At 38.1% G+C, this 23,805-nt stretch overlaps 1 protein-coding gene across 1 annotated transcript in view; it reads left to right on the top strand.

The window, feature by feature from the left end:
* The window catches only part of SLC2A13 (solute carrier family 2 member 13), a 381,521-nt gene that overhangs the window by 282,158 nt on the left and 75,558 nt on the right, over positions 1-23,805 (top strand). Inside the window, exon 7 of the mRNA XM_078449949.2 lies at positions 9,594-9,719. Within this exon, the coding sequence (XP_078306075.2) occupies positions 9,594-9,719 (126 nt within the window). The remainder of the gene's footprint in view (positions 1-9,593; positions 9,720-23,805) is intronic.

Here is a 23,805-nt window from a genome sequence, read left to right as displayed (position 1 = left end):
GCAGTAGGAGTGTGTATGACACAACTTTTTAGGGACCCATCAGTGCTTATACAAATATGATCACAAAGACATAAAATAAGGCTTATATAAAAAGAGTTTTCAAATGGCGGTGATGATAAATAAAATACAAAATAAAACTGTGGGGGCACCGGGGTGGCTCAGTTGGTTGAGGGTCCAACTTCGGCTCAAGTCATGATCTCGCAGTTAGCGGTTCAAGCCCCACATCAGGCTCTGTGCTGAGAGGTTAGGGCCTGGAGCCTGCTTCAGATTCTGTGTCTCCCTTTCTCTCTGCCCCTCCCCCACTTGCTCTCTCTCTCTCTCAAAAAAAAAAAAATAAACATAAAAAAACTGTGTTTTTACTCTCAATGTATTTACTGAAAAAGTTGTATATAAATGTCTTTGTATGGTTTTTCATATACTACACACATTTATCTAATACATGTACATTTACAAACATGCATATACATGTCATTTTATATTCGCAAAGCTACAGTTGAGATTTGTGTTTTCAACTATGTTGACCAAAGGTTCCTATAGTAGAATAGGAAAATACTTAGCCCTATTGAAGGTGACAGTCTTGGCAAATAGAGCTCTCTTCTTTTTACCACCCCTTTAGAGAGTTTATTGTGCACTTTTCTGCGATAAGATGGGAAATCCAGTCCAAAAATTCATAAAATATTAGACAGTCACATGAAAGTAGGGCCTGAAGTACCAGTAAATGTTAAAAAGGAAGGAAAGAAGCGAGGGATGAAACCCACTCTGACAAATAGGCTGAATTTGCCCTATTTAATAGTATATCGAAGAACCAGAGCCTGTGACTGCTTTTAATCTGCAGGCCTTACTGCTGTGAATCATTTTTTTACATCTAGCTCAGGAATCTATTATATTCTTAGGCTCAGTTTCTAAGGGAAGAGATAAGAAATCAGACTGTGTTCCAGACATTTGGAAATATGACTGTGTTCCAAAGTCCATTTGTGTATGGATTTGATCATAAAGCCATGAATTCTAAGGAACAATTCATAGCTTGATGCAAGGCTCAATCCTGTGACCTTGTGGCTCAAGATATGGGGAATAAGGTATAACTTCTCTAATAGAGCTACAGAGAGAACTACTAAATCTGCTGTCAATATAAGTGACACTCATTCTTCACTTTACTTATTCAGCAAGTATTTCTTGAACCCTTATGTATCAGGTAACATGGAAATCACTTAGGAATAAAAGATGTACCAGAAAAAAATCTCTACCTTGAGTAGGTCACAGTGCAGTAGAGGGAGGAAAACACATTATAAACCCTTAGACATATAATGAGATGGGAAGTAACGATAGTAGGCTTTTGTTATCTTCTGACAGCATAGTGATCTGATTTTGCTACAGTCAAGAAGATTTACAGAGGAGATGATGCCGAATGTGAATCTTGATGCCTGTGTGTAGGAAAATGAAGGTGGAAAGTAACAGTCTAGACAGAGACAATAATATGGGAAAAGCATAAGAGCATGTCCTACTCTGACCCTGCATTTCTTGTGGACTGGCCCATGGCACGTGGGGAGAAATAGCAAGAAAAGGTTGCCATGATCAGAAGGGGTAGAACGTGCCACAGTAAGGAGTTTGATCTTCATTGTACAGACGGTGGGAAGCTATTGCAGCATTTAAATAGGGGAGAGATCTGATTAGGTGAGATTTCAGACAGTAGAGAAGATGGAGTGGAACTTGGCTGGGGGCAGGAGGATGTGTTAGAAGACTGTCAGAAGAGTTCAGATGAGAGGTGGTAAGGATGGAGGGTGTAGGAACTGCACACACTTGGAGGACAGACTTGAGGGACTTGTGGCTACTTAAATGTGGGTGTTCTGGATCACACTCAGGTTTTTAATTGTGAGACACAAAAGAACACTAGGTTTGACAGGAAACCCAGAGATTAAACTCTAGGTGTGTTCAGTTTGATGTACTTATGAAGCATGCAGAAAATTGGGCATTTGGAAGTATGGGTCTGGCTACAAACTGGAGAAACAGGTCACAGAGTCTTTGCATATCAGCGATAGTAAAGGTCACATAGGGTGATGCTTCCCCGAAAAAGTGTGGAGTGATGAAGGACCATTGCCAAGAACAGAAACAAAGGAGAAAGGACCAAGAGGAGAAAGAAAAGACTAAGGACCACCAGTCTGGGAAAAGGAGGAAACATAAAGGGAGTAGTGTCAAGGGATAAGGAAATGCCAGGAAAAAGGGAAACATTTTTGGTAAATTTTACCACAGAACAATAAATTAATACTAGAAAAGCACCCAGAATTAACAACAAGACGACCACTGGCAGTCTCTCTGAGAGCAGCTTTAGTGGAGTGGTGAGGCATGACTTGCCTCATGAAGTCAGTGCCAGTAGGTCCCCAGCTTTTTTAAATTCATTTACAACCATTTACTTAAGTCCTCCAGCACTTTTTTTTTTTTCACATTCACACAAGTTCCCTACTTACACAGTCCAAATAAGACAGAGGGGTCACCTGACATCCACACTGTGGCCAAGAAAGAAGGCAGGTGTCCTAGAGTTCTCTTTGTAGTGTTCATGGGAAAACCCAGTCGTGCAGAGGGCTACAAGCAAGGCAGGTTGTTGTCCCCTCACCTCCCAGTTAGGGTAGTCTCTGGTCAATTTGGTTCCAAGTTACCTGCTGAAAGCAGCAGGGCAGTAAACAGTGAGAAGGGGATGGTAGGGAAAGTCTAGAGTAGTTGTCATGGGGCACATAGTGGCATTAGTGCACAAAGTAGGGTGTTAAATTCATGCACGAGGAACAAGCGAATGAACACAGTTTCCCACAGAGAGTGGAAGTGGGCCTGTACCAGCAGATTACCGTAACAGCTGCAGTTGCCATCGCCGATTGTCTGAAAGTTAGGCCACGCCAGCGAGAGGCATTTTAAGACCAAACACTGTTCTTAATGCTCCATCTCATTGGGCTTAATGACACATACTTAAAAACAAATGGACCATTCTCTAGAGGGCTGAGTTCACACTTGACTTCACAGAGTAGAAACTAAAAATGTTCTGAATTAACCCAAATCAATTTTTTAAAGATTTGCTGAGGAGAGAGGAAAGGGCACCTTTGGTTGAGACCCTGGCGCCATATGAAACATGTAAACACTTGATTAAATGAAAATAGGCCATCCTTTCTCTCCTTTAGACACTAAGCTTTTATCCTGCTCTTTTTTTTTTTACTTTAATTGGAAACATTTTAAAGTTTCAGAACAAGTTTTGTTCTAAATAAGTGAACACTTATTTTTCTCCCTTTCTAAAAATGTCAGAGATTGCAAGCATAAATCTTTCTTCTCTTCAACTATCAAGTAATGAACTGTTTGGTTCCAATTGTAATTATTATCTAGATTATATATTTTCCCATGTGTTGTTGGAATGTCTAATATGCTCTGCATTCAGTTCCCCTAGCAGTTTCTAGAAGAAGAACATCATTGGCCATCGTATAACTTCCCCAGGTGAAAGTATCCACAGCCAAGAACAATAGCATGAATTCTAGGCACGTTTATTTACCACACATTGTCTCCAAATATCATAATGTCCTATTAAGAAATTTTGCAGGATGTGATTTAAAAGAGGGCCCTCTCGGCACCTGTTGGGATGAGCACTGGGTGTTGTATGGAAACCAATTTGACAATAAATTTCATATTAAAAAAATAATAAAAATAAAATAAAAGAGGGCCCTCTCTTACTGTGGCTCTTTAGGCTTCAAGGAAATTAGCCCTTCTAGCTGGTGTTTCTGAAAGTGAGTTATCAAATTTACTAACCAATTTCATTTGGGTTGTGGCCTGAATGTTTGCAAATGTCAGCTTTAGCCTCTGGCAGTTTAAAAGCCGAGCTCAGCTTAAGGTATCCTCTAGCAATTAGGTTTACCTTCTTTTTATTTCATTCTCATCATGACTCAGATATTCACTTCACTCCACCCACCCCTCCCCAAATTATTCTCCATAAATGGCCAGAACAGGCTAATGAACCTACAGTAATGCCTTGATTTATAGAGTTGTCATGCTGATTTATTCAATATACATGTATTGAGGAACCAGCCTACAATGGGGTGTAGCAGATAAGAGTTGATAATAACATGGTCTTTTTTCCCTTGGGATACAGTCTTCACAGTCTATTTGTAAACCAGTCGGTAAAGAACATTGGAGTTCTATGATGGAGATGTGCACAGTGCACGGAAGTGGGCCATCTCTTCATCAACTGTACTACATATTGATTTGTAAAATAGTGTGTATCAGTAGGGAGGAATCCCCATTTTGTTTAATTCATTTGGCAATTCCTTTTATAAAGCACAGTCCTTTTGCAAATACCTTCTTAGTTCATTTCTCTTGTAAATCTAGAGCATCTTTTTTTTTTAATTTTTTTTTAACGTTTATTTATTTTTGAGATAGAGACAGACAGAGCATGAACAGGGGAGGGGCAGAGAGAGAGGGAGACACAGAATCTGAAACAGGCCCCAGGCTCTGAGTAGTCAGCACAGAGCCTGACGCGGGGCTCGAACTCAAGGACCGCCAGATGATGACCTGAGCCGAAGTCAGCCGCTTAACCGACCAAGCCACCCAGGCGCCCCTAGAGCATCTTGAAGTAGGGCACACTTATAATTCTTGTCCTTGAAATCAGCATGCAAGAGTAAATATCTGTTAGATGTCACAGCATTGTGATCTTTTTAAACTGTTAAAGTTTGTGTGAATTAAGAGTTAGCATATATGTATTTCATTTTCTTTCATGTAGAATCTTGCAGCTGGGTAGTTTCTTAGAGATCATATGCTCTTGAGATGGAAAACTTGAAGTCCAGAATTTAGGACTCACTCCAGTCCACAGTGTGAAAGAAGATAAGTGGGGCCTAATTTGCCAGTTTGCTTTTCACACAAAAATGTTTTCATCTGTGTTTAGAGTATTCTTAGGAGCATGGATCTAGCACCAATATATTTAAGTTCTCAGCTTTTATATGTATAAAACATGACGTAAATTCATCAGGTCATGTTCAAGAAAGCCTTACAGAATAAATTGTGAATTAAAAAATAGATGTTATTCTCTTTTCATGCCATTTGTTAGAGCCACAGTTATGATACATGCTCTCTAAAAGGTCAATTAGCAGATTCCTCAGGGTATTTAAAGTTTCGTGTCACCTTCTAAATGTCATGTTAAAGATAGAAATATTGTTACATTTGGGAGAATTTTTTGCCATAAAATAGCCTATATGATGAAAAAAATGCAGGTCAAGAATGAGGGAGTGGTAGGGAATTTTATCTTGCTTCTGGAAGCCTGAGTGTCTCTAAGTCCAGATGACTGTCTGTCGTGGCAAGGAAATGGAATACTGTTTAATATTTGGCCTCTTTTCCCTGATTGACCCACATGAACCAGTATGGAGGACAAGTATGGAGAGTAGAGAGGACAGCTTCTCGAGTTTTTCTCAACAAGGGAAGGGCTGCACATTAACTGTGGTGTATTCTAGAAGAGGTTGGAAAGTAGAAAGAGAAGAAAATAACCAATGGAACAGGGTGTTCATGCTGGTGAAGAGATCGAGATGAAAAGCCCTGGTGGAGGGATGACCTTTTGCAGAGCCTGGAAGAAAAGAGGTGAAGATAGACCTGGCTGTCGAGATCTTTGTTATGTCTGGATTTAAAGCTGAGAATGTTCCTGTCTCATCCCTTCAGTTTTCACTTCAAGCCAGGCAAGGCCATCTTCTAAGAGATGTGGGGGGTGTGGGGGGGATAGGTTTGGGGTCAGAGGAGAGTTGGTGTTTTGTGGCTTTGCAGGCCACATGGATTCTTGGCTCTGCTGTTGAAGCTTGAGAGCCATCATAGACAGTAAGCAAACAAATGGGCATGGCTGTGTTCTAGTAAAACTTTATTTGCAAAAACAGGTGGTGGTAGTGGTCTCATTTGTCTCAAGGACTGTAGTTTGCTGACCTCTAGATTATGACAATTTCCAGTATGTGGGCAGAGTTAAGTAGAAGTGCATACTGTTAGAAAACAGGGGGCTAAGGTGCTTCAAGATTAGCTTATTGACTACAAACCATCCAGATCGAACAGACATTTAGAGAAAACTCCACTACCAACAGAATATACACTCCTTAAGTGCACAAGGAACGTTCTCCAGGATAGATCACATGCCAGGCCAGAAAACAAGCCTCAATAAATTTTAAAAATATGAAATCATACTGAGTATATTTTCCATTAGCATTGGAGTGAAATTGGAGGGGTGCATGAGTGGCTCAGTCAGTTGAGCATGCAACTTTGGCTCAGGTCATGATCTCACAGTTCGTGGGTTTGAGCCGCATGTCAGGTTCTGTGCTAACAGCCCAGAGCCTGGAGCCGGCCTCAGATTTTGTGTCTCCCTCTCTCTCTACCCCTTCCCTACCTACAGTCTGTCTCAAAAATAAACATTAAAACAATTTTAAAAGAAATTAGAAATCACTAACAGAAAGAAATTTGGGGAATTCACCAAGATGTGAAAATTAAATAATACTTCTTAATCTGGTGGGTCAAAGAAGTCACAAGGGACATTAGAAAATTCTTTGAAATGAACGAAAATGAAGACCAAACATACCAAATATGGGATGCAGTGTTCAGAATGAAATTCATAGCTATAACTTCCTACATTAAGAAAGAAGAAAGCTGTCAAATCAAAAAGCTAAGCTTCCATCTTAAGACAGTAGACGTGTAAGAAAAAGGAACAGTAATCAAAAGGGTCTGAAATGGGCTAAGGAGATGGAATAGAAATAAAGCCCAGATAGAGGGGAAAAACAATTTCTCTGTAATGGCAGCAGAGGGAAAGTAGGATAGTTTCTGTGTTTGCTGTAAGTGTATAAAGTTCCCATCTTTACCATTTTCATCTGTTTTCTTTGTGAAGCTGTATATGAAGTGACAAAAAGGCATAGAGCTTTGGAGATTTGAAGAATACTCCTTGTGTCGTATGGTTGAAAAAGTCCTTGTATGGATGGAATTGACTAGAGGGAATTATTAAGAATGTCAGGCCATTGAGGATCCTTTTGAGGCTGGCAGCAGTGTATTAGAGAGGAACTACTGATCTACCCTGTTGTGTGATGCTCTCAGCTGCACTTGAGTATACTGGGGAAGGCACAGAAAAGGCAAATGTTCGCACTCATATATGGCCAGGATTTTTTCTTGTCAGCGGAGATAGAAAGATATGGGCAGGGAAATTTAGGATGTTGCTTAGTCAGGCGAGATGGAAAGATAAATGGGCAGGGAAAATTAGGATGGTCAATAAGCTAGAGAAGGATGGACCTAAAAGTAAAAAGCTAATGAATAGGGAGCAAGTAGAGGGGTCAATTAACTGGAGATCACATAGGCAAACCAGCTCCTCAAGGGTAGGGAATCTGTTTTGTTTACTAATGTGCCTCAGCCCTCAGAATAGTGGCTGGCACATAAGTGGAAAATACTTGCACTGAATGAATCACCATGGCAGAGCGAGAATCATTTATCAGCAAGCTGGAAGAACAGTAGGTTGTGGTCAGGGTCAGAAGCTTGAATGGAGAGTCAGATGGAGGAGGTAAAGTGTCATGAATGAACATCTTGTATGTCTGACATGCACATGTAGTAGGTTTTTGGTAACTGTTAACCTTTATCATTACTTTCTTTGGCCTGTTACAGGAATTATGTTTAAAGAAATAAAGTAGAGTCATTTCTCTACAATTGGATGAGTTGACCTTTCCCAAATAACTATCATTTAAAGCCATTGGAACAATCAGGGTTGTTAGATTCTACTTTACCTGGGTGGAATCAACCAACCAAATACTAGTAGGAATTACCATCCTTTCGTAATCAGCCTTCTAGCTATGAAGGCCAGAAGCCCAGAGTACTTCGAATGCTACCTGTTGTTCTGTTTAGTCTATCACAAGTGTGGACACTTTTATATTTATAGTGCTGTATCACCTTCCTAAAGTTATGTTGACCTTTCAGTGGGCTTTGAAAGCCCTTTTTTTTCCTTGCTTTTAGTACTGGCATAGCTTACTTTCATGAGTTTTTGCTTTATTGAATTTCACAGAATATTGTGTTTTTTACAAATTGAAGTTTTGTGGCAACCCCACATTAAGCAGGTCTGTCGGCACTATTTTTCCAGCAGCATTTGCTCCCTTTGTATTTGTTACATTTTGGTAATTCTCAAGATATTTCAAACTTTTTCATCAGTATCCTAGAACCAAATCTTCAGTACTTCCAAGCTATGCCTGAAGGAGTCTGAAATCTCATTTAAAATTAGGGATGGCTGTTTGCAAACTGAAAAGTTTACAGAAGGAGGCTGAAATGATAATCTTGTTTTTAAACAATGCTGTTGTTTTTCCATTTAGCTTAATTAGTCAAAGAAGTATTTTGATTTTGAGAATTCACATCTTTTCTGAATAACTTGCTGTAGTTCTTACCTGGCACCCAGTAGTATAATTACTCATACACGGTAAAAAAAGTCTGTACTGACTGATCTTTAATTGTAAAATAAGCAGTCCTCTTAAATGCTCTTCTCTCTACTTCTTTGCCTAGTAAATTTCTTTTATGATCTACCTCAAATATCTCCTCTCACATTATCTCCAGTGCTTAACAGACAAATGAACAGGATTCAGTCCTTAGAGTCATTCACGCTAATTTCTATTACACTGCCATTATTTATTTGTCTATCTGTTCCTGTCCTTGCCTTTTATTTACCAAGGAGCGGGGACTTTGTTTTATTCATCTGAGTGTCTCCAGTGCCTGTGTGTGCCTGCCACGCAGGACATACTCCAGAATTGTCTGGCAAACGAGTTTGACAGCAAGAAAACACATTTACAAGTACTTTGCAGACTTGGGTTGGAAAATCTTCCCCTCTAAAGGATTTTGCCTCTTTAGGATTTTCTGCAGTTAGGATACTGCTGTTAGGTGAGCAGTGATTAATTGATTATGGCTCAGTGATGCAACCAGTAGATGTAATTAACTTAGAGAAAAGTTAGCCTTTTATTCCTATACCAGCTTATTTTAAGTTAAGCATAACACACACTTGATATTCAGTGTAGGTTTGTTAAAAGTACAGACATCTACCAAGACATTAACAAGGGACCATTATTGGTGTGGTGTTTTTTTAACTTTTTCCTTTATATTGTTTTCACTCTTTTTATTTTCTATTTCAGTATATATATTGGGAAATATATTTTCCATTTTTAAAAGATATGGTACATAATAGAGACGAGAAATAAATGCTTTGGTACATTTTGGAACCAATCAGCTGGGTCAAATTGGGCCAGTCCATGATGCTTTGGCAACAAATTTCAGTGGCTTAGAAAAGCAAAAGTTTATTTCCTGAGGGACAGTTGGAGTTCTTTTACACCCAGTGTCTCAGATCCAAGCTTCCTCCACCTCTAAGTGGCTTCCAAAGTTGCTGCAGCCAGGGGAGGGACAGATGGAGGAGACTTGCCAGCTCTCACGAGCCTCAGCACACGTCACTTTGCCGTGGCTAAGACGAGTCACGTGGCCCCAAGCTTCCTGCAAAGTACAGTCAAAAATGTAGAAGAATACCAATTGTCTCTAACATGCTATTTGTCACATTTTGGTAATTCTCACAGTATTTCAAGCTTTTTCATTTTATTTTACAGTTACTGTAATGAATGTATGTTGGATCCAGACTGTGGTTTTTGCTACAAGATGAACAGATCAACTGTCATTGACTCTTCCTGTGTTCCAGTTAATAAAGCATCTACAAATGAGGCAGCATGGGGCAGGTATGTCATTTATTATATACCATAAGAACATGAAATAAGCTTTCAGAATGAAACCTTTTTATTACTATATTCCCTATGCTATACATTTCATCTTTGTGACTTATTTATTTTATAACTGGAAGTTTATACCTTTTAATCCCTTTCACATTTCACTCATCCCCTCCAACCAAACTCCCCTCAGGCAACCACCAGTTTGTTCTCTGTATTTAAGAGTCTGTATTTTTGTTAGTTTTTTTCATTTGTTTGGTTTTTAGATTCTACATATAAATGAAATCAAATGGTATTTGTGTTTCTTCATCTGACTTACTTCACCTAGTCTGATTCCCACGAGGGCCACTCTTGTTGTCACAGATGCAAGATCTCATTTTTTTTTAATATTTGAGTAATATGCCATTGTGTATATATGCCACATCTTCATCCATTAACCTGTTGTTGGACACTTGGGTTGCTTTCATATCTAAACTATTGTAAATAGTGCTGCAGTAAACATAGGGGCGCATATATCTTTTGAAATTTGTGTTTTTATTTTCTCCGGGTAAATACCTCATAGAGGAATAACTGGATCACATGGTAGTTCTATTTTTAATTTTTTGAGGAAACTCCATGTTTTTCATAGTGGGCCGCGCCAATTTGCATTCCCACCAACAGTGCACGAAGGTTCCCTTTTCTCCACATCTTTGTGAACACTTGTTAGATCTTGTCTTTTTGATTCTAGCCAATCTGACAGGTGTGAGGTGCTATCTCATTGTGTTTTGATTTCATTCTCCTGATGATTATTGACGTTGAGCATCTTTTCATGTGTCTCTTGGTCATCTGTATGTCTTCTCTGGAAAAATGTCTGTTTTGATATTGTGCCCATTTTTTTTTACATCAGATTGGTTTTTGAGTATTGAGTTTTATAAATTCTTTATATATCTTGGATGTTAACCCCTTTATCAGATATATATCACTTGTAGATATCTGCTCCCATTCACTAGGTTGGCTTTTTGTTTTGTCGGTGGTTTCCTTTGCTATGCAAAAGCTTTTATCTCAGGGATGCAAGTGTGGTTTAATACTCATAAACCATTCATTGTGATATATCACATTAAAAAGAGGAAGGACAAAAACCATATGATTATTTCAGTAGATGCGGAAAAAGCATTTGACAAAATATGTTTGTTCATGATAAAAAAAAACTTTACACAAAGTGGGTTTAGAAGGAGCATACCTCAAACTAATAAAGTCCATATATGAAAAACCCAGAGCTGACATCATACTCAGTGGTGGAAAACTGAAAGCTTCTCCTCTAAATTCAGGAACAAGACAAAAATGTCCAGTTCACCGCTTTTACTCAACACAGTACTAGAAATCCAAATTAAAGTAATCAGACGAGAAAAAGAAAAGGCATCCAACTTGGTAAGGAAGAAAACTGCCACTATTTGCAGATGATATGATACTATAAAGATTCCACCAAGTAACTATTAAAACTGAAAAATGAATTCAGTAAAGTTGTAGGATGTAAAATTGATATGCATTTTTATACCCTAATAACAAAGCAGCAGAAAAAGAAGAAAACAATTCTATATTCAGTTGCCCCCAAAGAACAAAAGCCTCAAAATAAATTTTACCAAGCAGATGAAAGACCCGTACTCCGAAAACTGAGAGACAATGGTGAAAGAAATCAAAGATGACATAGACAAAATAGAAAGTTATACCATGCTCATGGATTGAAAGAATTAATATCATTAAAATGTCTATACTACCGAAAGCAATCTGTAGATTCATTGCAATCCCTATCAAAATACCAATTGCATTTTTCACAGAACCGGAAGAAATAATCCTAAAATTTGTATGGAATAAAAAAAGACTTCAAATAGTCAAAGAAATCTTTAGAAAAAAGAACATAGCTGGAGGTATCACAATCCCAGATTTCGACAAAGCTGGTCCTGGCACAAAAATACACAGATAGATCATTGGAACAGAACAGAAAGTCCGGAAATAAATCCACGTTTTTCCGGTCAATTAATCTATGACAAAGGAGGCAGGAATATACAATGGGGATAGAGTCTCTTCAACAAATAGTGTTGGGAAAGCTTGAAAGCTGTATGCAAAAGAATGAAACTGGATCGCTTTCATACACCATACACAAAAATAAACTTATAGTGGATTAGACATCTCCTAAATGTGAGACCTAAAATCATAAAATTCCTAGAAGAAAACATAGGCAGTAATCTGATATGAGCCTTAGCACTACTTATGGCTATGTCTCCTCAGGCAAGGGATACAAGCAAAAATAAACTATTGGGAGTACACTAAAATAATAAGATTTTACCCAGCAAAGGAATAGGTCTTATTTTTGTTGTTGTTGTTTATTTATTTATTTTTATTTTATTTATTTATTTATTTTGAGAAGAGAGAGAGCATGAGCAAGGGAGGGGCAGAGAGAAAGGGAGAGAGAGAATTCCAAGCAAGCTCTGTGCTGTCAGCACAGAAACATATGCAGGGCTGGATCTCACGAACTGTGACATCATGACCTAAACCAAAATCAAGAGTTGGATGCTCAACCAACTGAACCTTCTAGGCACCCAGGAACAATTCTTACTTGTATTTATTTTTATTTTTTAACAGACTTTTTCTTTTTTTTAGTTTTATGTATTTGTTTTGAGAGAGAGAGAGTGAGTGACTGAGAGGTAGAGAGAGAAGGAGACAGGGGGTGGGGGGCAGGGGAGGGGAGGGGAATCCCAAGCAGGCTCTGCACTGACAACACAGAGCCCAATGTGGGGCTCGAACTCACAAACCGCTGAGATCAAGACCAGAGCCAGAGTCAGACGCTTAACCAACTGAGGCAAGTCTTATTTTTTAAACTTACAGAATGAGTATGTTTATAATCAGTGACTTCAATGACTGCAGTTCTTTTAAACAATCTTTTAAACTGATTTTCATAACAGTATTACTTTCCAGTATATACTGGTGAAAGAAGGGCATGAAACACTGCAGTTGTATGTTACACAAACTTAGAGTAGAAAGCACTCAAGCCTAGATTCCAGGAAATCCAGATTCCAGACCCAACTCTGTCCTAAGCTGTAGGAGTTTGTCTCTTGAGACAAATGTTCCTACATATTCCAAGGCGATTTCTCCTACTGCACATTGTTTAACTGCACCAGTAATTTTCAAACTCTGAAACTTAAGTAAAAGAGAATTTTGAAGTCAACATAAATATCACTTTAAATTCTTTCATGGAACTGCTGTTTTCTTTGAGTACTTTCCTGGAGTTTAGTGAAATTAAGCAATGTAATGATAAAAGTTGGCAGTCATTGGCATGTAATCAGTCTAGAAAGCTATAAACCTTTCTCTTTTTGACAGATTACATTGTGGTAGGCACATAAATGAAATATTTGTATAGAACAAATATTCCCCACATTTATGAACTAATACATATATCTATGCATGCAGAAAATATGTAAATATTCTTTGATATGGCTTTAACTTCTTATATGTTCTAAATTCCCATAAAAAGAATAATATGCTCTTTTCCTGTCTGCCTCATAGAACTGAAGAAGGCAATGAAATCTGTAAAGTACTTGTAGCTCCTCAAAGCTGTAAAGTATAATGTATCATTATTAATCATAATGCTGTTGTCATTAATCATTTTATTAGGGAATTACTTCAAAAAAGAAGTAAATTATACAGTATTTGACTCAAAATCCAGACCACATTTTAAATATAGTAATTACAAATAAATATGTAAAAGAAATGCAATTATTACTTAAAATCAGAGCTTGAAAAGAGCTTCTTTTAAAAATACCCAGTGTATAATTTTCATCAGCCAAGCTTCATTAGTGAGTTAATTGATTAAATATTTCTGGATGTAATACTTCACAGTTTTAACCCTTATGATTCTTTTTTCAATAGACAAAAACTGAAAGTTTGCTTGTCTAAAATTATGAATATGTCATGAAATTTATCTATGTCATTTCCTGTACTTTGCAGAATTAACTTTAAAACATATTAGAAATGTATACTAATGATAAAGGAGCACTAAAATTAGGCATTTCTCCTGTCCTCAGTAGAAGGTCTTGAGATCAGAGGCCTCAAAAGAGTAGTTTTGTTCTCACTATTTGCACATAACAGATTGTACGGGTTCTTAATAGAAATGTATATTATTTCTTTTATGTTAACTTATTCTTACGTGTTATTTATATATTTAGACCATTATTCCTTGATTGCACTCACTACTAGAGAAAAGCGAGGCACAGATTATACGCAGGGAAAAATACAAATAGTTAAACAGTGTGTACAGAGAACTTTTAGGTTTGTAGAATATTCTTAGAATGATCTCAAACTCTCTGCCACTCCCCTTCAAAAAAAAGAACAGGCTTTCTCACTCTTCTCTCTGTTGAGTGACAGGCCTCTTCTAGCTTAGCCACTGTGATTGGCTGCTTCAATCTGTGCTAGGAAAAAGGCAGTTACCTTGAAAAATTCCTGCAACATATTTTCCATTTATAGGTAAATGACATTCATTATATTTTTGTTGGTTGATATCTTTTATACAGTGCTTTGGGGTAGAATTCTCAGGGCAAAGTCTACCATTGTCTTGTATTTGCATCCGAGATATACTGTTTATAGATATTTTGGGGTCAAGAATTGGGAAAATTCAGAGCCGTATATCCCGATCTCTAACTGTAGCTATTTCCTGAACAGACACCAGCTGGAATAGTAATACCACTCATGATGGAGATAGTATGATGATTTTGGTGAACTCAGAATTGTCTCAAAATAACAAAAACCATTTGCCTATATAATCAACTATAATAAGCTGTAGGGGTGCCTGGGTAGCTCAGTTGGTTAAGTGTCCGACTCTCAGATTCGGCTCAGGTCGTGATCTCATGGTTCATGAGTTCGAGTCCCACATCAGGCTCTGCACTGATGGCACTGAGCCTGCTTGAGATTGTCTCTCTCCTAATTTCTCTGCCCCTCCCTGGCTTGTGCTTACTCTCTCTCTCTCTCTCTCTCTCTCTCTCTCTCAAAATAAATAACTTAAAAAAATTAGTTGGAAATAAAACTTTAAGTCAGCTGGCATGCTTTTCTAATATCTATGTTGTTAAATTTCAATAGAAAGTTTTTATTTAATTAGTTGTCTAAAGAAGATACATAATTGGCCAATAGGCACATAAAAAACTGCTCAACATCACTAATCATTAAGACAATGCAAATCAAAACTATAATAGATACTATTTTATACCCATTAGGGTGGCCACTATCAAAAACATTGTTGTGGAGGATGTGGAGAAATTGGAAACTGGTACACTGTTGATGGAAATGTAAATTGGTACAGCCACTATGGAAAACAGTGCAGTGGTTTCACGAAATTTTAAAAAAGAGAATTATATATCATCTGACAATTCCATTTATGAATATACATCAACATGAATTGAAGGAAAGGTCCTAAAGAAATATATGAATGCCTATGTTCATGGAAGAATTATTCATAAAAGCCAAAGATGGAAGCAATGCAAGTGACAGGTGACAGATGCATGGAAAAAGAAAATGTGGCCTATACATTCAATGATGTATCATTCACTTAAGGAAATTATGGCACATAGTACAACATGGATGAATCTTGAAGTCATAAGATAAGTGAAATGAGCCAGTCACAAAAATACATATGGCTCCACTTATATGTGGTACCCAGAGTAGTCAACAGAAAGAAGAATGGTCATTGGCACAGGCAGGGGGAAGTGGTGAATAGTGTGTTGTCGTTTAATGGGTGTGGGCTTTCAGTTTTGCAAAATGAAAAGGGTTTTGGAGATTGCTTCATACATCAAGATGAATATACTTAACACTACTAAACCGTACCATTTAAAATGGTTACGATTTGGAGCACCTGCATGGCTTAGTTGGTTAAGTGTCCGACTTTGGCTCAGGTCATGATCTCACAGTTCGTGAGTTCGAGCCCCTTATCAGGCTCTGTGCTGACAGCTCGGAGCCTGGAGCCTGCTTCTCTGTCCCTCCCCGCTCATACTCTGCCTCTCCCTCAAAATAAATAAATGCTAAAAAAATTTTAATAAATGAATAAATAAATAAAATGGTTAAAATTTTAAATGGCAAATTAAGATGCTAAGTTTTTGGGGCATCTGGGTGGCTCAGTCTGTTAAGCATCCGACTTCCACTTGGGTCATGATCTCGCGGTTACTGAGTTCAAACCCCTTATCAGGCTGTATGCTGACAGCTCGGAGCCTGGAGCCTGCTTCAGATTCTGTGTCCCCCGTCTCTCTATCCCTCCCCCGCTCATGCTCTGTCTCTTTCTCTCCCAAAAATAGATAAACATTAAAAAATTTTTTTAAATGCTAAGTTTTATGTTAATGTGTATTTTACCACAATTAAAAATAAAAAAGTAAAACCCATAAAAAATTATTTAGCATACTTCTAGAAAATACACTGAATTGATGGAAAACATTCTCACCCTATCATCCCTTACACTGCCATATGCATCCCCTACACATGCAAGTACAAGTTTCATGCACAGGTGAATTTGAGGGAGATCCCCAGGTGCCACAAATAAGAGCAAGAGCAGCAAGCCACAGGGAAATCCTGGAACCCAGGGAATATCAGAAGGGAAGCAAACCTTGAGAGTGAGAGGCCAGCATTTTAGCTGCTGAGAGAGATGGAGCCCCAGGCTTTGTCTGTGGAGCTATGCAGTGCCGTACAGGCTCTGAAATAGGGACAAGAAAATGTGTCAGGCTGGGCTGGGCTGGGTAAGCTGTAAACTTCTCTGCTGTAGGGCCTTGATTAGAAATAGTGTCACACAGGAGAAAGGAAAGCCAGGAGCCATTACTATGAGGAAATACAGGTTCTCACGTCACAGTGCCTATCCGTAGAGCCACCTCAGAAATAAGCATGCAGTGGTCAGAACCCAGGACTTCCATGGAAGGCAACTCAGTAAATGTGAGAGGACCATCAGAAGTTACAAACTACATCAATTAATGAGGAAAAGAAGCCAAGTATGACAGAACGGAGAATCAATACCTAAAGAAGCTTGCATTACAAAAAAGATATGAAATGTTAAAATCTGTTTGAAGAAATAAAGGAAATAGTATAATTTTGTCAATTATACTGACAGTTGCACGCTTGATGTGTGCAGTGTATGTATATGTGCATGTATATGTATATACACATATATAACAAATGTCATACTTATGCAAATTTTGCTAAAAATAAAAATAAATCTTGGAAAGCTAAAATTCTAGATAAATAACATAGAATGGGGTATGGGAACTTTTAGAAAAAAAATCCACGTACATTCCTTTGTTTGCAGAAGGAAATGGAGATTATAATTAAGGTTTTCAGCTTGTTAATTATAAGTGTCAAAAATGTGAGTGTAGTCTCTTAAAAATATGTACTAGTGGGGGGGGGAGGAAATAAAATCAAGCAAACTACTAAGATAAGAAAAGAGGAAAAACTATAGTTAAGGGAAATCACCAAAAAAATCAAAATTAAATGTAAATGCAATGGTTATTATAATAAAAATAAACCAATTAAACAACCTATGAAAGGCAAATATTCTCATACTGGATTTTTTTTTAATGTAATGCTATTTACAAGAGATAATCTTAGAAAGGTTGGAAATATAGTGAAAAAAATTAGGTGTTAGTCAAGAAGACACAAAAAATACAGATTAGAGAATTTGGAAAACTAATAAACTTAATGTAACAGAAATAATGAACCTCATATAAAGAAAATTTTATCATTTTCAAGCAAACATTGAATACTTAAAAAGAGTTACCATAAAAGAATAGGGGCATCTGGGTTGCTCAGTCAGTTAAGAGCCCAACTTTGGCTCAGGTCATGATCTCACAGTTAGTGAGTTGGAGCCCCACGTCAGGTTCTGTGCTGACAGCTCAGAGCCTGGAGCCTGTTTTCAATTCTGTGTCTTCCTCTCTCACTGCCCTCCCCCACTCATGCTGTCCCTCCCTCTCCCCGCCTCCCTCTCTCTCTCTCTCTCTCAAAAATAAATGAACATTTAAAAATTTTTGAAAAAAGTATAAGTTTAATGAGTTTGTATAAATACATATATGGTCTAATAAATTTCTAAGTAAATTCAGATAATTGGTATATAAAATATATTTTCTGAACAAAGTGCTCTAATACTGCAATGCAACATAAATATATTTATTGCCCTTTCTGCTTTTCTTCAGAAACTTTAGGAAAATGATATTAAAATCAATTAATTGGTTAAGAAGAAATCATAGTGGAAAATAGGACATTAAAAGTAATAAATGAAAAAATCCACAAGAAGTTAGAACTTGAATAGAAAATTAGCATGTAGAGTAAGCAGAGATGGAAAATAAGAGAAAGAAAATAACAGAACGCAGAAAAATACTAGAAAGGATCAAAAAACAAAAGTTGGTTCTTAGAGAAGACTAATATAATGGAGACAACTCTGGCATTACTGGTAGAGGAGAGGGAAGGCACAGAGAAGTGATACTTAGAATGAATAAAAAAGGTATATAACAACAGATAATAAAAATGTAAAAATCATGTGCAGTGCATTTGAAATAATGTGCAGTGCATTTGAAAACAGATAAACTGGACAGCTTTCTAGGGAAAAATACAACTTTCCAAAACCAAATCAACATCTCTGTGAAGTGTAATTTTCATTCCCATTAAACAGATGAAGACAGTGGAACTTAGACGGTCTCAGTGACTTTCTCAAAATCAAAAGCCAGCCAGTAAGTCCACCACTTTTAGGGGAGCAAAAATGGGTAGTAGGAAAATACACATTTTAGAGTCAGGTAGATTCTAATTTCAGCCTTTATCATTTACCTCGTAAGTGGCACCCGGCCAGTCTGGGCTGCTCTGAGCCCTATTTCTCATCTATACAATGGGAATAATACACTTGCTGTGTTGAACAATATGGCTTTTATAACGATCAAGTAAGAGTCTATCTGAAGACATTTTTAAATGTAGCAGTAACCTGTGCAACTGTTAGTAGTAAGTATCCTGTACTAATTTTTTTTCTTAGATTCTTAGATTCAATAACACTTTTTCTAAATTAGAATAAACACTTCCTAACAGGTAAGTACATTAAAATGCTTTCTATTTATTTCTGCATCTCTTCATCCACCTCCCTATCTCCTGGCTCTCTATATACACAGAACCATAAATAATCTCTTCTGGAACTTCAGACATCCTGACTCTTTAAAAGTATTGCTAATGAGGCATACTTAATGTGCTGATTCAGTATTTGTTTCCTATAATACAACATTTTCGCTCTGTAATTAGCACACTAAAATAGCTAGATAGAGCCCCTATTTGGCAGTTCATTGTTCTAACTCACACTGAATGCCTGGTTTATTGTATTCATTCAGCAGAGATACTTTTCTCAAAGCTGCACTCTGATACAACACCCAGACTTATTTTCCCAGCATCCACCCCACTCCCACATGGAAGTCTCATCAACTGAAACCCTTGCTATTACCCTAATAGCCACTGTGATTTCCTACCTCTATGCCTTTCCTCAGGCTGTGCTTTCTGCCTAGAATTGACCCTCCTTCTCCCTCTTTTTGATCTCTGCCTAACTTCTAACCATTATATTTTGCCCAGATCAGATGTCATTTTTTTCCTTGCAGTCTCTCTGATTAGCCCCAGGAAACAATGCTTGTTATATCCTCTGCTTGGTCTCCAGCACTCCTCTGTTAACTTACATGATAATTATACTGTCTTATATGTTAGTGATTTGGGTTTGGATATAGCATCACTTCTAGATTATAAATTCCAATGTCTGTATCCTGCTCTGTTTTTAATCCCTTGGTGCCTTGTACATTCAGGCATTCGACAGTAACTGTTCACTGACAGAATGGAAAAGGCTGCCATCACTGGAAAATAGATAAGGGTTTCAAAGTACTGCAGTTCCAAATGAAAGGCTATGGTGTTCCAACTGTAGTGAAATCTTCTACATTCATACTTATTTCCAGGAAAGGGAATCTCTGAAGGAAAAACGAGTGATGCTATTTTAATGAACAGTATTAAAGGTTTACCTGGTAGTAATTAAAACACTAAAAAAGTTTAAAAAATAAAACTCCACCACTTGCTTCAGGGATGCATCCTCTATATTGCATGTCGTCACACTACATGAAAAATAATTTTTAAAAATTATTGGAAGAAATATTCAGCATGCTTCCTCCGGATAGTCACTGGTATGCAGGGGAAGCAGTGTATCTATGTGAGAGTATAGGATCAAGTGGTATTAGGAAGCCAGGCCAAATAGCCAAAAACAGGATTTTCCCTTCATCGCCTCTTTTTTTTTTTTTTTTAATTTTTAAAGGAACATATGGGTACCTTTAAAGGTACATATAAAGGTACTATTTTGCATTTATAAAGAGAAATTTATTTTATAATTAATAAACTATATCAGTATCAATATATTCATGTAGAAGATTGATGTTTTTATTAGTTATTAATATTAAGAATTTAAAATCCTCAGGTTGTGCTTCTAAATCAATGATTGTACAGTTCACAATTAATTTTTGCTAGCATACACTAAGCAAAGTAGAGAGAGAATCTAATATAGAATATTTTAATCCATTTTACTTTTTAAATTACACTTTTCTTCATGTCTTTGCTTAAATAGACATCAGTATGCTAGATACTGCCTTTAAGATCTGTAACTCTACACTATGTATTTGTAAGTTTCATCTATCCATAAGTAATTCACAGGCCTCTGGATTCTTCTTTTTTCAAGCCCAGAAACTTAGCCTATCTTGGATTTAGTGACCTTACTACACAGAATGTTGCTATTTAGGTTGCAAAGTATACAATCAGAAAAGAAAAACATTTCTGAATAATTTATCTCCCTCTTCCATGTTAATTTATCCAATTTCTTTTTTTTTATTTTTTTTAATGGTTTTATTTTTGAAAGAGAGAGAGAGAGTGACAGAACGCAAGCTGGAAGGGGCAAAGAGAGAGGGAGATACAGAATCTGAAGCAGGCTTCAGACTCTGAGCTGTTAGCACAGAGCTCAGGCCAACCTCGAACTCGTGAACCGCAAGATCATGACCTGAGTTGAAGTCAGACACTCAACCGACTGAGTCACCCAGGTGCCCCTAATTTATCCAGTTTCTTAGTTGACATTTAATTGTAATGATAAGCACATTTTAACAGTTTTATCCAAGTAGTTATACTTACAATGTATTTGACTACACTTCATCTTAGGCCAAAACTTTACATTTCTAGTCCAGTCCTTGTTCTGTTTATGTTTTTAGTATTATCTTCAGTTCATACTTCATTTGTAAAGGAGTCTGACAGTTATTTCTCACTAAAAAAAGACTAAAGAAGACTGTGAGACTCAAGGCCAAGAATTGAATTGCACGTGCTTGGTAAATATAAAATACCACTGGCAGGTCTCGGTTCAGCAAATAATGGTGCATTTAAGCAGAAGATGTGCTGCTGCAGAGATGAAGTCTGGGGAGGTTGGGATTTGCCAAAAAGCGGGGTCAGGGAACAGTGGGTACAAGAGGAAGAAAAATGCATGGCTGGAGCTGATACTGGATATGTGAGTGTGAATTCAACTGTTAGCCTTATTTAGGAATTTTAATTTGATATTTATAGGTATGTTTTATAGCTGTGGAAAGCATACTGGCAATTGTTTTAGGTAAATGACTTTATGTCATACCTGAATGTGGATACGAAATGTTATCACATAGTGAGAGAGAGTTCTTTTCCAAATATTCTGAATAAATTAAGAAGAAAATCGGTTGGCACTAGTGTGATTTTAATGCTTGGCAGGAAACATTATCTAACTAGAAATTAATAGCATTGTGGTTTTTTTTTTACATAACTATCTTCTATTCTTGGCAAGTGTGGTGGATTGTATTATTGTTCAGAATATCTGCTGCACTAGCTAGGGAAGGATTAGATTTTTCGGGCCCATTAAGTCTTATCCACATGACTTGCTCTGGCCAAAGAAGTGAGATTGGAACCAATCCATGCCACATTTTTTTTTTTTAAGAGAGAGAAAGAAAGAGAGATGGTGGGGAGGGGCAGAGAGAGAGAGGGAGAGGGAGAGTCCTAGGCAGGCTCCCTTCTCCTCGTGGAGCCTACATGGGGCTCAGTCCCACAACCCTGGGATCATGACCTAAGCCGAAATCAAGAGTTGCACACTCAACCAACCGACTGAGTCACCCAGGCACCCCCAATCCATGCCACTTCTAAACTGAAATTTTAAGAGCAAGAATTTCTCATGTCCTCTTTTTCTTCTGCAGTATAGTTGGCAATGTCCCAGAAGGGGACTATGCCCTAGTAGGTGTTCCATTAGTTTTGGTCACAGAGTAGAGAAAATGTGGAATGGAAGTGTAACTGACCTCAGATGGACCTGTCTGTAGCATACAACATTTTAGCCCCAATTATGGCACTGGAATTTGGGGCTCTTTTCTTACCTCCGTATAACTTCTCTTCTGAGAAAGCCGGATCAGCTGTACATCACAGTGGAAGAGGCATAAATTTTTTTATATAAGTTTTAAAAGGAAGCTCATTTCCACAAAAAAAAAAAAAAAAAAAACCAAAACTGTTAAATAACAGTACAGGAAAACAATAAATATGGGAAACAATCACAAGGGGATTACAAATGCCTTCAGTTTGGGGAATACTTCTATAGGGGTAGAGGGTTGGTAAGGTTCTTAAGGAGGGACTAATGTAAATGGCTTTGGGTTTAAAAGATAAAATCCTGATAGAAAGGGAAGGAAGAATTTTAAAGAACAGGTGGAAGGAGGGTAAGGCTTTAATATAAGGGGTGTGGAAGGATGGTATCTGCATTTTAAAATGTATTATATATTTTAATAAAGACATTTAACAGATTATACATGTTGCTATGATACAGAAAGAAGAACAGCATTTGAAATCCAAATACTTTCAGAAAGTTTCCTGCCAGAGAGCACGTGTGAACTAAAATCCAGGTTTTCAAGTACTGTGGTCCTTCCTACACTCATGATTTCAGCAGTGGCTTTAAGAGAAATCAACAGAATTATTTTTCCACTTCTAAATCTGGGCTTGCAACACGTACCATTTGTACAGTCATGTCATAGCATTTGGAATTCGCATAGACATTCACGAAGCAGCACCCTTTGGAATTCCCGCTGCTGCAAAACAGTGCCAGAGGGGCACCTATAAACTGTCAGAGCACAGTCCTCTGTACTGGGATTTTTAGGAAGAGTTCTCTGTAACGCCCTTCACTATATTATCACTTGTCCTCTCCTATGAGAAGCGCTGTCTTGTTTTAACTAAGAATATTATTTTTAATTTTTTTTTATTTGAGAAAGAGCACATGCAAGCGGGGGAGAGGGGCGGAGACAGAGAAAGTCTCCTAAGCAGGCTCCACACTCAGCGCAGAACCGGACATGGGGCTCAGTCCCACAACCCTAGGATCATGACCTGAGTCGAAATCAAGAGTCAGATGCTTAACCGACTTAGCCACCCAGGAGCCCCAAAGAGTATTGTTTTTAAAATAAAGAGTTCCCAGTGTTAGCCAGCTTTACTTTCAATTTCAGAGGTGCATGTGTCCTGGAACCCTCTGAAAAATAAAACAGATAAAAATTTATTTTAACTTTTGTTGTTTATTTGATGTGTGAGCGGCGTAGGAGGACGCGGGGCTCACAGCGCGTCCTGCCGATCACTTAGATTCCACCTACACCTGCCTAAAGAACCCAGAAAACCGCCAGAGGATTAGCAGAAGGGAGTCTCCGGAGTCAAGCGCAGACTAGAGGCCCACGGAAGAGGGTAGGAAGGGCGGCGAGGCGGTGCGCGCTCCACGGACTGGCGGGAGGGAGCCGGGGCGGAGGGGCGGCTCGCCGGCCAAGCAGAGCCCCCGAGTCTGGCTGGCAAAAGCGGAGGGGCCGGACAGACTGTGTTCCCACAGCAAGCGCGACTTAGCGTCTGGGAGGTCATAAGTTAACAGCTCTGCGCGGAAAGCGGGAAGACTGGAGGACAAAGGGAGGGAGAGCTGCTGAGCCCCCGGACGGCAGAGCTCAGCTGGGCGGGGAACAAAGGCGCCAGCGCCATCTCCCCCGCCCATCCCCCAGCCAAAATTCCCAAAGGGAACCAGTTCCTGCCAGGG

The sequence above is a fragment of the Panthera onca genome, chromosome B4 (assembly GCF_046562875.1).
Source record: "Panthera onca isolate mPanOnc1 chromosome B4, mPanOnc1 haplotype 2, whole genome shotgun sequence".
NCBI lineage: Eukaryota > Metazoa > Chordata > Mammalia > Carnivora > Felidae > Panthera > Panthera onca.
The sequence above is the reverse complement of the archived record's forward strand: the minus strand, read 5'-3'. Positions and strand labels throughout refer to the sequence as shown.